The sequence below is a fragment of the Dendropsophus ebraccatus genome, chromosome 13 (assembly GCF_027789765.1).
Source record: "Dendropsophus ebraccatus isolate aDenEbr1 chromosome 13, aDenEbr1.pat, whole genome shotgun sequence".
In the NCBI taxonomy this organism is placed as follows: Eukaryota; Metazoa; Chordata; class Amphibia; order Anura; family Hylidae; genus Dendropsophus; species Dendropsophus ebraccatus.
The window spans coordinates 18,213,121-18,227,101 of NC_091466.1; the positions used below are offsets into that span (position 1 = coordinate 18,213,121).

The following is a 13,981-nucleotide window of genomic DNA, read 5'->3' on the forward strand; positions in this document are numbered from 1 at the left end:
GCACAAACGATAACAGTGATTGTTTGTGCGGCCTGGCCGCTGGATTAGTTGTGCCGTCTAAAGGCATCGCACACAAGCACCGATCTTGCTCATATACCTCATGTACCAATCACTTGAGTCTGCGGACGGATAAAGATTGTTACATTCAAAAGGACCCTAAAAGGCAATACTGCAACTGTGGGGTGTGGAATACACAAGTCCCAGCTGTTAACCCTTTCAGTTCCACAGCTAAAGCTATACCACCGATTGGGGGGGGGGTACTGTCTTTGTAACTTTAGGGACATGGGCATCACTGCTGAGGCAGCCCCACAACCTGACAGTCACTCTCAAGACTTGTAAAGCCTGTTGGGCTATGCTCAATGCAAGGCTGAACAAAGTCCTGGTGATGGCCTTGGGCTGACCAATGGCCGTGTGTGTGCTGAGGCTCCAGTCCTCTCTGTAGTAGTCTCTGCTCCTCTGCACTTCCTGTGGGTGAGCTCAGGAAACGAGCGCTCGGTTATAAATAGTCTCTTCCTGTGGTCTATGTAGGTTATGGATATAGCTCCAGCATATTCCATAGTGCAGGATACATAGTGAGTGGAGATTACAGGGTGATACTCCCTTATCCGCCGCATACACCCACGCACATCTGCCTTATTCAGGCCTGATCACAAATAATAAATGACACATATCAAGGCGTGTTCCATAAACATACAATGCCTCTATAGATCACAGGTACACGGTGTGCTGCGTCTATGACCACAGACTCTGAGATCAGCCTTCAGATTGTAGTTTGGTAACATTTGTGTGTAGTCAGACCAATGTGACTTATTCAGCGTCCTCCGTGAGTTCATGTCCTACATTGATATAAAACCATCCTGCAACCGCGACTGGAGGTAGAATATTATACTGTTAGTATTACATGGTTACCTGCAGCCACAACTAGAGGAAGCATGTCATACTGTTTTTATAAGGGTTAATGTATACTAGTGTGCAGTGAGCTCCCTCTAGTGGTGGTCGGTATTATGTGGTATATTTATGTTAATGCAGCAGAAGTGGAGCGCTGCTGTATCAAAAATCTGATTGTTCTAAACTCATCTTGGACCTAAAAGTGAGAAGGTGTTATAAGAGGTTGTTTGTTCTTAAAGGCGTACTCCAGTAAAAAATTTTTTTTTTTTTTTTTTTTCAAATCAACTGTTATCAGAAAGTTATATAGATTTGTAGTTTTACTTCCATTTAAAAATCTCAAATCTTCCAGTACTTATCAGCGTCTGTATGTCATGCAGGATGTGAAGTATTTTTTCCAGTCTGACACAGTGCTCTCTGCTGCCACCTCTGTTCATGTCAGGAACTGTCCAGAGCAGGAGAGGCTTTCTATGGGGACAGAGCTGGCAGCAGAGATCACTGTGTCAGACTGGAAAGAATACACCCCTTCCTGCAGGACATACAGCAGCTGATAAGTGCTGGAAGACGAGAGTTTAGTAAATAGAAGTAAATTACGAATCTATATAACTTTCTGACACTAGTTGATTTAAAAAAAAAAAATGTAAGACTCCATGGCAGAAAAAAAAAATAATTGAAATGAATGGAATGCAGATTTCATAGGGATTTTACTTGGACTTAAATCCACATTGGAATCTGCTTGTAAAATTCGTCTTCTGAACATGGCCTCAGTGCTGACTTTTTTTTTTTTTTTTACTTTAGTGACTGGCATGGGGAAAGATCATGAAATCTTAAGAAGGGCCATAGATAATGGAGCCAAGGAATTCTGGTATTTTGTCCAAAGTGAGCTAAAGAAATTGAAACATTTGGACCGAAATGAACTCCAAAGACGTGTAGATGAATTACTGATTGACATGGGTGATCAGCAAAGGTATGTGTGTTTTTATATATATGTTTGTACATGTTCCTCTATGGGAGGGTAAGTACGGGAGGAATTGAAGAGGAAAATTCTCTGCTTGAAACCTTAGCTCTGGTGGAATTGGCACAGAATTTGTGCGCAAATCGGAAATTCAAAGCACCAATGACTTCTATGGGATTTCTGTAGCAGAATCCGCCCGAAGAATTGACATGGCAGTTCTATGGGCAGAAAGCGGATCTGTGGCGGAACATTCCATGCATAAATTCCACTGTGCGAAATCCCATTGAACACAATGGGACATTGCTCAGCACATAATGTACTGGCGGAATTTCAAGCGGAATACGATAACGGTTTGATCACCTGTATAGGGATCTCCTGACATCTACCAACGGATGTCGGTGGACATAGGGGTCAGTTAGGCGTGATGAAAAATTACAGCTTGACACCTTTGTTTTGGGGGAGATAAGCCACAGCCAGAGCTCTATTGCTGCAGCTTTTCTCCCCGTAGAGAACACAGGAACACATGGCTGTGCTTGAACGTTCCTGTGTATCAGGAGGGAACGGGAGAGATAACTAAAGGCCAGAGGCTTGGCCGTCAGTTGTTGGAGGTGTATGCGGTCCTTAAAGGGGTAGTCCACCCAAAAAATTTTTCTTTCATATCAACTGCTACCATGAAGTGCCAGAGATTTGTAATTTACTTCTATTAAAAAATCTCAAGCCTTCCAGTACTTATCAGCTGCTGTATGCCCAACAGGAAGTTGTATTATTTCCAGTCTGGAGAGCAGGAGAGGTTTTCTATGGGGATTTGCTCCTGCTTTGGACAGTTCCTGACATGGACAGAGGAGGCAACAGAGAGCACGGGGTCAGACAGGAAAGAAAACACCACTTCCTGCTGGACACACAGCAGCTAATAAGTACTGGAAGACTTAAGATTTTTTAATAGAAGTGAATTACAAATCTCTTTTTTGGTGGACTACCCCTTTAAAGGGTATCTGTCAGTAGGTTTATTCCACCCTTAATGAGAACAGCATAAACTAGAGATAGAAATGTTGAACAGATGGGTGTATTACTTATTTAAATCTGTTCAGCTGTTCTCCTAATATGCAGGAGAATGGGATTTGTGCCACGCCACTGTTCCCGCCCTTCACCTGCTGATTGACAGCTGACTGCCTATACACAGCATGGATAGATAACTGCCAATCAGCAGCTGGTGGGTGGAGCTTTCTGCTTCTCATGAATATCCAGCTCAATCACACAATGGAGAAGACCACTTATTGTCCATGTTATTCAGGAGGATATCTCTGGATCAGCTGCACAGAACAATCTAAGTGATGCATCATTCTGTTCAGCTTCTCTGTCACTAGTTTGATACCCTGAGATAGGAAAACCTAAACCTGCTGACAGAGTTCCTTTAAGAACACTTTAACAACGTAAAGAGAGCACAGACACACTGAATGGTGAAACTGATCAACTGCACAGAGCCGGTTCCTTAAATAACCTTGGGTATACACCAGCCATACCAACAGCCCGACTAAGCTCATATCCAACATGGATTCATTCTTCTGGCAAGAATCTCAGACCTACTGCAGGTAACTACTAAAATAATCAAAAAGAACTGGGGATAATGTCACGGCGGGGTCCTTCCATCATGCATAACACCCACCTGGTAGTTATAGATGCCCCCAGAATGCCGCCAGTATCTGTATACTCCAGACACCATCTTTTCACGCTGGTATGGGTCTTAGGCACAGCGGAGTTTTTCGTTTTCGTTGTTATTTTTCATGTAGTGAAATGTATTCGGATGTATAGACGACATAAAGGTCTCCCTATGGACTCTCATAATATTTCTACAGAATAGAAAGCTTTTCATTTCCTCTTAGGATGCAGATTGCACTGTGAGAAATTCCATAGTGAGTCAATTAAATGAATGGCTCGGTTTCTGCTTACAAAACGCCATTGATCCCGCTGATTGTTTATACGGTGTATGAAGCATCTTTACACTGACCATGGATTGTAAGTGTCTCCGAGCGCCTGGATTATACATATTACGGCTAACACGTCCATTTATGTATCGTATATTGGCTAAGGCTGTGGAAAAACACAAATGCATCTGTTTTTTCATCATTTTTTTTCTATCTGTTTTAGGCTGGGTTCACACTACGTTTTTGCAATCCGTTTTTTGCATAAAACGTGTCCATTGTGTCCATTAAAAAAAAATAGATCCGTTTTGATCCTTTTTTTTTAATTTTTTATAATGGAATTTAAGACTCGGTTCACACTGCGTTTTTGCAATCTGCCTAACGTATACGTTTTATGCAAAAAACGGATGCAATTGCGTGTCGTCCGTTTTCCATCGACTTATAACCGTTATAAAAAGCAAACGGATCAAAACGGATGCGTTTTTTTTAACGTACATAACAGTAGTGTCAACCCTACTTTTCTGTACGTTAAAAAAAAAACGCATCCCTTTCAGTTCGTTTTCTTTTTTTTTTATAATGGAAGTCAATGGAAAATGGATCCAAACGGAAGACACACAATTGCATCCGTTTTTTTCCATAAAACGTATACGATAAACGGATTGCAAAAACACAGTGTGAACCCAGCCTAATGGAAAAACAGATCAAAACGGATGCACACACATGCATCCGTTTTTTCCATTCGTGAACCCAGCCTTGCTCCATTAAACGGACAGCAAAACTGCAGTGTGTGGACTCAGCCTAATACACTCAAGAAAAATAAAGCACCAAGAATTTGTTACATTTTTTTTAAACTTTCTGTGTGTGTGAATATAATGATATATGTGTGATGTAATGATGATATGGAAGTGATTACAATAATATTGGGGAAGTGTTTATTGGGGAGAAATGCACAATGTAAAGGAGGCTCTAGGACGCTGTTGGGCCCCTTCAGTCTGGATACAAGATACAGTTAGACATGGAGGATACATGTTCTGTATGGCATATGCCCACAGATATTGTAGCTGAGCCTGTAGATCCTGTAGACTGGTAAGGTGGCCAAAACTGGCACGCTACTAATGCTTTGTGGCCGATATAACCGGGCAGACAAGGAAGTGTTACAGTCTGGGACAATCCTGGGGAACCCTTGCGGTGTGTAGGTGTCCATCATGCTGCAGCTGGAAACCATGAGAGACAACACATGTCCTGTACATATACCTGAACTGTTAGTGTCTCTCGTGTCATTGCTTGGAGTAACAGACTGTCCTATACGATGGCTCAGATCATCACACCAGCAGGGGGCAATGTGTCACCCCAACAACAACAACAACAGGCTGGAATAAAGCGCTTACCATGAAGCCGCCATACCTCCTGAACAGGATTCATGGCTGAAAAGGATATGGATCCAGTCTATAGCAGTTTTGCGCTCACAATGTGACTACAAATGATAGTGGCGGGGGTTTGCCCGCCATGTTTTCCCTCACACAACCACTTTTCCCAACTCCTCCTAACAGCTTGATGAGAAGGCCTTAGATGGCTGGCAGTTTTTTGAAAAGACCATGCTGCTCCTCTTAGTCCAATAGTGCACCCCAACATAGAGACATGTCTAGCAGTTGGAGATCTCTCACCAAGAGATACACTACCCTAAAGTAGCTTCTGAGAGCCTTTGTATAGGGCAATTGGGATGCACTTTTACATCCTCTCCCATGATCTAGTAGAACCACGTGTGTAATCATTACACATCTGCTTGAAACAAAGCTGCAGTCTAATCTATCTGGTGCTACTAACTATCCTCATAATCTGGACCTTTAAGTCTCGTCCTCCAACCATACAAACCCTTTAGCCGTTTACATTTCTGCTACCATGTGGACTGTAATAAAATGGGAGAACCAAAGCAAATAGAGTGAGTGGGTCATTTTAATGGTAGATTTCTGCACCGGCCTGTGTGTTCACCATATCATTGTCTGCTCCCCAGGTCAGTCATGACAGATCTCTACTACCTCAGTCAGACTGATGGTGCAGGCGATTGGCGAGAAAGAGAGGCCAAAGATTTGACCGAACTGGTACAACGACGGATTGCCTACATTCAGGTGATAAGTACATTTCTTTCCTTATCTATATGCATTAGTACTATATAGACATTAGGTACCGTGTAAGGGGGTCGTTCATTGTTTGGTGATGTGGAGTAATCCCAGGTGGGAACACTGCATGCAAGAAGCTGGATGCATCGGTCATCTTTCCATTGGCTCATACTGGGTATGGCACTGAGCAAAGATAACTAATAATGGACATGTGAATGCGCTTCCCTAATATTCTCACACTTACGGTAATATCGAAGATTCCCTGGGTCCAGGTCATATCCAGCAAAGAGACTTTTTTTTCCCTAAGGGATTCACACCACCTCCATGGCATCAATATGTCGACAAAATGTCAACGTGGTGTGTTGATGTGTTCATGCATTGACTTTAATGGCCTGAACGTTGTCCTCTAGTGATTACATTGGGGTTATTTTCTGTCTATATACAGGTTGTACTTGGCTGGTTGCCGAGTTTGCTGGGTCTGAGCTTAAACACATATACACTCAAAAGTGACCCACGTTGAATCACTAGGTGACCACCTGTGGGCCTTGGAAATCTATGGCTGAATTATGCCTGGATATCCTTACGTGTCGGAGCCACAGAGGGAACAGATGTGATCTTACCCCATGCCTTTAAAGGGAGTCTACGTTTATGCCGCCTTAAATGAGGGCAGCATAAACTAGTGAGAGAAATGCTGATCAGTTCGGTTTATTACTTACATCATTATGTTCGGCCGTTCTTCTAATATGCAGGAGAATAGGATTCTTGCCACACCCCTCCCCCTCCCTCCAGCTTCTGAATGATAAATGACTGCGTATACACAGCTTGGATAGATAACTGCCAATCAGCAGCTGGTGGGTGGAGTTTTCTGCTTCTCATGAATATCCAGGGCTACTGGGCTCATGCACATAATGAAGAGGACTACTTATTGTCCATGTTATTCAGGAGGAGATCTCTGGATCAGCTGCACAGAACAATGTAAGTGATACATCATTCTGTTCAGCTTCTCTGTCACTAGTTTATGCTACTCTTAGTGTCTCTTTAAGGTTCATGACCAGTAAGGGGAACTGCTGGGACCAATGCATAGACTCCATAATACCCAAACGTCATGAGAACAAATTGAACTCTCCTGAATGTAGCTACCCTGTTGTGGGTATTATATACTACTCTATGTCTTCTGTTGCTGTTCTGTATCATCCTGTCGGTCTGGCCCCTCCGGTAGCTCCCGTGTTAGTAGACGCTGTATACAACTTCATTATATCATTCTCTTTCTATTCACAAGTCCAGGAAAAATCATCTGCTGTAGAAATTAGATTTCTGATCCCCCCGAGTAAAAAAAAAAAATAGTTTTCTCCTCATTTTTTCCCAGGCAGCTCCTGTTACCAATGATTGACGGCCTCATATATTATTTCTTTGTCGTTAATATTAGTCGAGTTTCATGCCCCCAGGCGTGAAAATTGCAGGAAAGTTTTGAACATGGCAGCTTCCAGTGCTTACCACTTCTCCGCATTCTTGGAGAAGAGGGAACATGAATTCGCCTCCTTCAGTCTGATGAAAAGTAATTACTAGTTGTCACATTTTTAGATTTGTGAATTTCAATTTAAGGAAATTTTTCTTAAAAACGTTGAATTATGTATAGCGTAATATAACGGGCTCTGAACGAATAGAACAATGCCGTACAGCGGCTTTCCAGTCCAGAGCCTTTATAGCCTATCCATTGAACCCCCACTTATATAGCATAGAACTGAACATTTGATCCGATAATATTTAGCACTGGGAAGGTAGGCAGACGTTAGGTAATAGCAGATCCCATGCCGGCAGACCTAGCCCTGCCGTGTATTACACAAACGGCCATTCATTCGCTGCTAAAATGTACGGCCAGTAAAAGCAGTCAGCCGACCCCTAGGATGTGTTGTGTGTGAGACGCCTTTGTCTCTAGGAGATATCATCTGTAATATACATAACACACAGCTAACGCCCCTGAAACTAGGCTAGGAATTCCCTGCTTGTTACATATACTGCCTCTTGCATAATCAGAGATGCACACTGCTGCATACAACACAGTGAGGCATAACGGTGCTAGGGCGCAGAAGAGAACTATAGGCTCCGCCTCTCGACACTATTTTCATTAAAAAAATAAATAAATAAAAACACCAATAATGCTCTAAATGCTTTCACTGATATTTATCGAGCTGTGCTGCCAGTTTTGTAAGCGGTCAGGTAGTCACAGATTTGCTTTAAAAGGATAGTCCCATGTTGGCTAAAATAGTTATACTTGTAGGGCTCATCTGTCGTTTTTTTGGAGTTTTTTTTTTTTTTTTTGCAGAAATTAATAGTCCAGGCGATTTTAGGAAACTTTGTAATTGGGTTTATTAGGCAAATATGGCATTATCAGCGTTCAGAAAGACTTTCCCCAGGTCCCCCCTGCTCATTATCAGGAAATCTCGACTCTTTTACATCAGTCGGGCCCTTGTCTGTTCTATGGAGAGGGGAGGAGGGAGATTAGACACCAGCAGAGAGCAGAGAACAAAGGATTACACAGTGGGGCCTGTGTGAAAGCTGGTATTCAGAGGTCAGAGAGGTCAGCGCTTACTGTCAGAGGAGATAGCCCAGTGATGTAGCTGTAAATCAACTCTTTGTTATCCTGTTTTGGTGTCTCATCTCCCTCCACCCCTCCCCTCTCCATAGAGAACAATGAAGAAAGGGGCAACAGCTTCAAACTGCTTTTTCATGATAAAAATACATTCCTTCTCCTGGTAAGCTACTCGTTTCCGACCACCATTCTGCTCTTAAAGCAGTGGTTTCACTGGTGTATATATAGCCATAGTGTGTGTGTATGTATATATATTCACTATATCTATCTCTATATATGTACTGTATAGGTAAATATATATATATATATATATACACATACCAGCCAGACCACTGCTTTTAGAGCAGAGTGGTGGTTGGTAACCTAGACAATGAGCTGTCAACAATAGGTGGGAAAGAGCAGCATATCAGGAGGAGGAGGCAAGTTTGCTGAATAATCGTATTTGCAAAAATAACATCAATAACTTGATGAGTCCTACAAGTATAACTATGTTATTTGAGAAGGCAATACCCCTATTGTGGCGGAGTATCAGAGGCTTAGCCTGCCTTCATGTGTATCAGGTGCCGGCTGCAGCCAGGATGAGACAAGATTCAGATCCCAGCCCTTTAACCACCTACATGCCGTGTAGTCAGTAGCCCCCCTCTCACATTATGTAGTTGTGAGGTTTCATAGACTTGTTTGGGGTGTAGACCTCCCAACCATGATTACCCAGTGGCTATAAAACTCTACACAGCCCATTTTTTGTCACGTTAACAAAAAAAAGGATTTTATATTTATTTCCACCTTCTGTGTGACACATAATCTGTACAATTCCACTTAAAAACAAACTAATAGCACTTAGAGAGGGAAATAAAAATAACTGAGCTAAAATAAGGTGGTGCATCAGTGTGAACGGCCGCTTATAATTGGGGATGAATTAGCCAATAACTTTTATACCCATGTTCCACAGTAGTCTGTATGTGGCGGCCATCATTTACACTGGTTCTTTTTAACCCCATATAAAGTCCAGCTGTTCTATTTCCCAGATATATATTTTTTTTTGTAGCATTTTACACCAAAAGTCATCGTCTGTGAACAGCTTACAACACATCAAAGGGAAGTATCAGTCAGAAGCGTGAGGCGTAGGAGATATATCATGGAACACAGTGAAGCTCTCACCAAGAAGTGGATCAAATTTGGCACAAAACAAAATTTTTACATTATCAAGGACTGAACGTCCCACAAAAATGTATTTAAAAAGAAAAAGAAAGAAAATTGGTCCACAGGGCCTACAGCAATGTTAAAGGGGTTATGCGGGATCAGAAAAAGAATAGATGCTTGTTCCTGAAACAGTGCCATTATTATTCTCAGTTTGTGTGTGACGTCCTTGAGGTTAATGCAGTAAGTGTCCAACCACTATCCTCAAACTGTGCCAAGACTATCTGTACCCAGCAGTGTGCAGGGGAGTAGTGGAGAATTTCAGCAGCTCACAGTCATATAGTTTCCTTAATATTATATAATATAAAATGAACATACTCCGATCAGCCATGCCATTAAAGCTTCGTATTGTCATGCCGCCAAACTCCACAAGTCCTGCATTAGGTCCTGTTTAGGTAGGTGGTAACACCCACATAATGCCAGGATCCAAAGTTTCCCATTAGAGAAGTGCCTGGATTGTTACACTACCGCTATCGGCTTGTCTTCTTCCCATAGTGCATCCTGGTTCCATTTCTTTCCCAGACATGAAGGCACTAAAGATGATCGGACAGCGCTAAGGTTCAGGTTCGTACGAACTCGAACCATCGGTATTTGACTCCTGCAGTGTTCCCGTTCCTCGGGGAAGGTGGAGACAGCCCGAGTCCCTCCTGGAAAACAGGAATACAACCTATGGCCCAGGCTGTATTCCTGTTTTCCAGGCGGGACTCGGGCTGTTTTCACCTTCCCCACGAAACGGGAAGACTGCGGAGTCAAATACTGATGGTTCGAGTTTGTACAAACCTGAACATCAGCGCTTGTTCGATCATCTCTAGGAGGCGCACAGTCATCCACATGATGTAAAACATGTTCTGTCAGACCAGGCCCTCTTATTCAATTGCTCCATGCTCTAGTTCTGATGTTCACATCCCCATTGTAGACACTTTTGACAGTAAACAGTCAGCAGTATGGACACTCTTGACAGGTTCTTTACATTAGCTGTTCCGTAGAATCAGACCAGATGGGCTAGCTTTCTCCTTCTGCATACATCAGTAAACCTTGGGTCCCCAGTTCTCCTTCTTTGGAGTCACATTGGTAGACACTGACCACGATATACCATGAACACCCCACAAGAGCTGCCACATTGGAGATACTGTGGCCCAGTCATCTCGCCATCATACCCTTGTCACAGTTGCTCACATACTTACACTTGCTCATTTCTCCTGCTTCCAACGCATCAACCTCACGACTGACTGTTCTCTTGCTGCCCAACGTCTCTCACCCCAGCAGGTGCCAGATAATCCCTGTTATTCACTTCTATGGTTTTACCCATTTGGTTATTATTGCCATTGTCGTTGTATTTTCTTCCAAAGACTAACTTAATCTTAAAGTGCTCCCGTATTGCGCGTGTGACGTCATGAATCCCACCGCATTGCTCTTCTTTTGATCTCCTTTGTTGCTTTATTATTTGTAGCCCGCAATTGTAATCTTATAAAGAGCGCACCCTCGGCATGAGCCGCACTGTCATTAAGGCTCTTAGTGCTCTCATTCACAATGCTGCCAGTACATTTTCCCAGTTGGACTCATATCAAGAGTTTCATGCATATGTAAGAACACAGCCTTGTGTTATTCATGCAGCGCGTGCCACACAAGGTCACCTTGGTATCTAGTTAAGAGCCATCTAGCTAACAAGCTAAACTACGCTCCAACTTTTACTTTAGTCTCAAACTTCTTTCTCTTTTGTGAGCAAGATTTAGTATTATGTCTGATATTTTTATATTTAGATAGAATTACATATATTGCCATTATATAATAGACATGGACATTGTCTTTTTTATATTGGGGGTTCTCATCAGCTTTGGCTATAAGGTCTTTTGTGGCCATCGGTCATCAATTTCAGAACAGAATCAATCTCTGCAGCAGATCCTCCGGTGTCTGTCATTCAATAGAGTCTTTCATTGTTTTAGTCGTATGATGGACACATAAAGGACCTGTAGCCAGCCAAACCCCTACCCCATGCACCCCCCCATGTAAAAAATAAACATCAGATGTTGTTTCTGCCATCAACAAGCACTGAGTACCCTGATCATACACCTTTTTACAGTTTCTAAATGCACCTTTCCATTCTAGTTAATAGTCAGATGGGCGTGGTCTTCATTTTAATAATGGGAGTGACTATAAAATAATGAGTGTGATTTTACAGTCAAGCGACCAGGAGGTGGGCTTATCAGGTCAGATGTCCCGATCTCTTGGCATTGGGAACGTCCATGGCCACTCCTCTTGTCTTCACCCAAAACTGGGAGGAGGGGCCAGGGAAACCCAACAGAGAAAAGCCCGCCTCCTGGACACTTGCTTTGGAGGTGCACATCAAATAACTTTTTTTCTGCTTGACCATAGCACAGAGTATTATTAGACTTATGTAGCTGTCCTCTGTATGTGTCTTTAATATTTTGTACTATAAATAAGATTTGTGCTATATTGTACATAGGGCTGGGCGATATGGCCTATTATTTATTTTAATATATATAACGATATATCACGATATATCAATTTCTTTGTGTGTGTATACAAATTACAACACTTTAAGAATTTTTTAAGATGTGTATTGTATAACAGATCTTTATCCTTGTGCCAGTTATCACCCCCCCCTTGCCAGTCATCAGCCCCCCTTGCCAGTCATCAGCCTTCCCCTGTGCCAGTTATCAGCCCCCCCTTGCCAGTTATCAGCCCCCCCTTGCCAGTTATCAGCCCCCCCTTGCCAGTCATCAGCCCCCCCTTGCCAGTCATCAGCCCCCCCCCCCCCCCCGGTGCCAGTCATCTCCCCCTCCCCTATGCCATCATCAGCTTTCCCTATGTGGCAGCCAAGCCCCATGCCATTGCCACATCTTGTCCCCCCAGCCAGGGCCATCATAAGCCCCATGCCATAGCCATCTGCACCCCCCGACCCCTCTGCTACTTACCTTTCCTGCAGGGCTGGCTGATGGAGTCCGCGAGGCGAGACGGGAAGCGTCTTCTTCCCAGCATGCACTGGGAGAGACCTAACGTCACACGCATAGTCAGCTAGCGCGCTGACGATGCGTGAACGAAAGGCCCTGCAGCGCGGTACCACGGAGTGGTAAGTGAGAAGCTTATTCACTACCGCTCCGTGGGCATGTATCGCGATATGACGATATGCCGAAAATCTATATCGTCATCCGAATTGATGACAATATTTTTGCATATCGTTCATATCGCCCAGCCCTAATTGTACAACTGCCTGCCACCTTGTATTGACTTGCAGAGAGGATCCACTCATACTCACAATAGATGATGGTTCTAGGGCTTAGATGTGTCATTCATATGTGAAGTAGAAATGTCCCTCGTACTATAATAATAATACACCCATGTGCGTAGTAAAGCCTTGGTGTGCAGAGCTTTGAGGATTACACCTCTAAGTTTTCAGCTGTGCTTCAGGTCTATAGATGGAATGTTCTGGACAGCAGTAGCCACAGTTAGGCCTTATTGCAACTATTGGCGATTCACAGAAGCTACAGAGTGTATCATTATGATGCCGGGAGCTCCGAAAGTATTTAAATCTTCATGGGACTGTACTGACACAACTGTGCAGCTGTATCAGTACAGTCCCACAAAGATTTAAACACTTTCGAAGCTCCTGCAATCCTAATGATACTAGTGATACACCATGCCAGGAGGTCTGTGATTCCACCGCACAGCTTCAAGCTCTATAGCTTCCGTGAATTGTAGAATGTGGGAATAAGGCCTTAAGGAACCAGCTTAACAGCCCTGCATACTAATGCTAGAACCTGTGGTCTGTCTACATGGACCATGTTATCCATCCCAATAATATGTGCAGGAGATTGGAAGACTTTCTCCAATCATTTAATCCCCAGGCCTTGGAGAACCTTACTTGTAGAACAACACATTCTTAATGTAGAGGTGTATACAATAGAAATATATACAGATAGTCCAGCTCACCATGTGCTCTTTAGTTGTAATAGGTGGTCCCCAGTAGTCGTAGTGCAGGTGAATATATATGGGCCTTCACGGTAAATAGAAGTGCAAAAAATGTAGAAGCTCAACAGCTTCATACAATAAAAAGGTTTAGAATCTTTATTTCATATCTTCAAAATAGTCATACAATTAAAAAAAAACAGGCCGACGCGTTTCGAGACACTTGGCCACGGCTAAGAGATTCTTGTCTCAAAATGCGTTGGGGTGTTTTTTGAAAAAAAATTGTATGACCATTTTAAAGTTATGACATAAAGATTCCAAACCTTTTTATCATATGAAGCTGTGGACCTTCTTCATTTTTTGCATTTTTGCACAATGTTTTTTTTGTTTG

The 13,981-nt window shown here is 42.9% G+C and overlaps 1 protein-coding gene across 3 annotated transcripts in view; it reads left to right on the plus strand.

The window, feature by feature from the left end:
* FUT8 (fucosyltransferase 8) overlaps positions 1–13,981 on the plus strand; it is a 128,264-nt gene that overhangs the window by 72,109 nt on the left and 42,174 nt on the right. For all 3 annotated transcript variants that reach the window (XM_069950389.1, XM_069950390.1, XM_069950391.1), the window contains exons 5-6: positions 1,684–1,852; positions 5,771–5,885. In XM_069950389.1, coding sequence (XP_069806490.1) covers positions 1,684–1,852; positions 5,771–5,885 — 284 coding nt within the window. The remainder of the gene's footprint in view (positions 1–1,683; positions 1,853–5,770; positions 5,886–13,981) is intronic.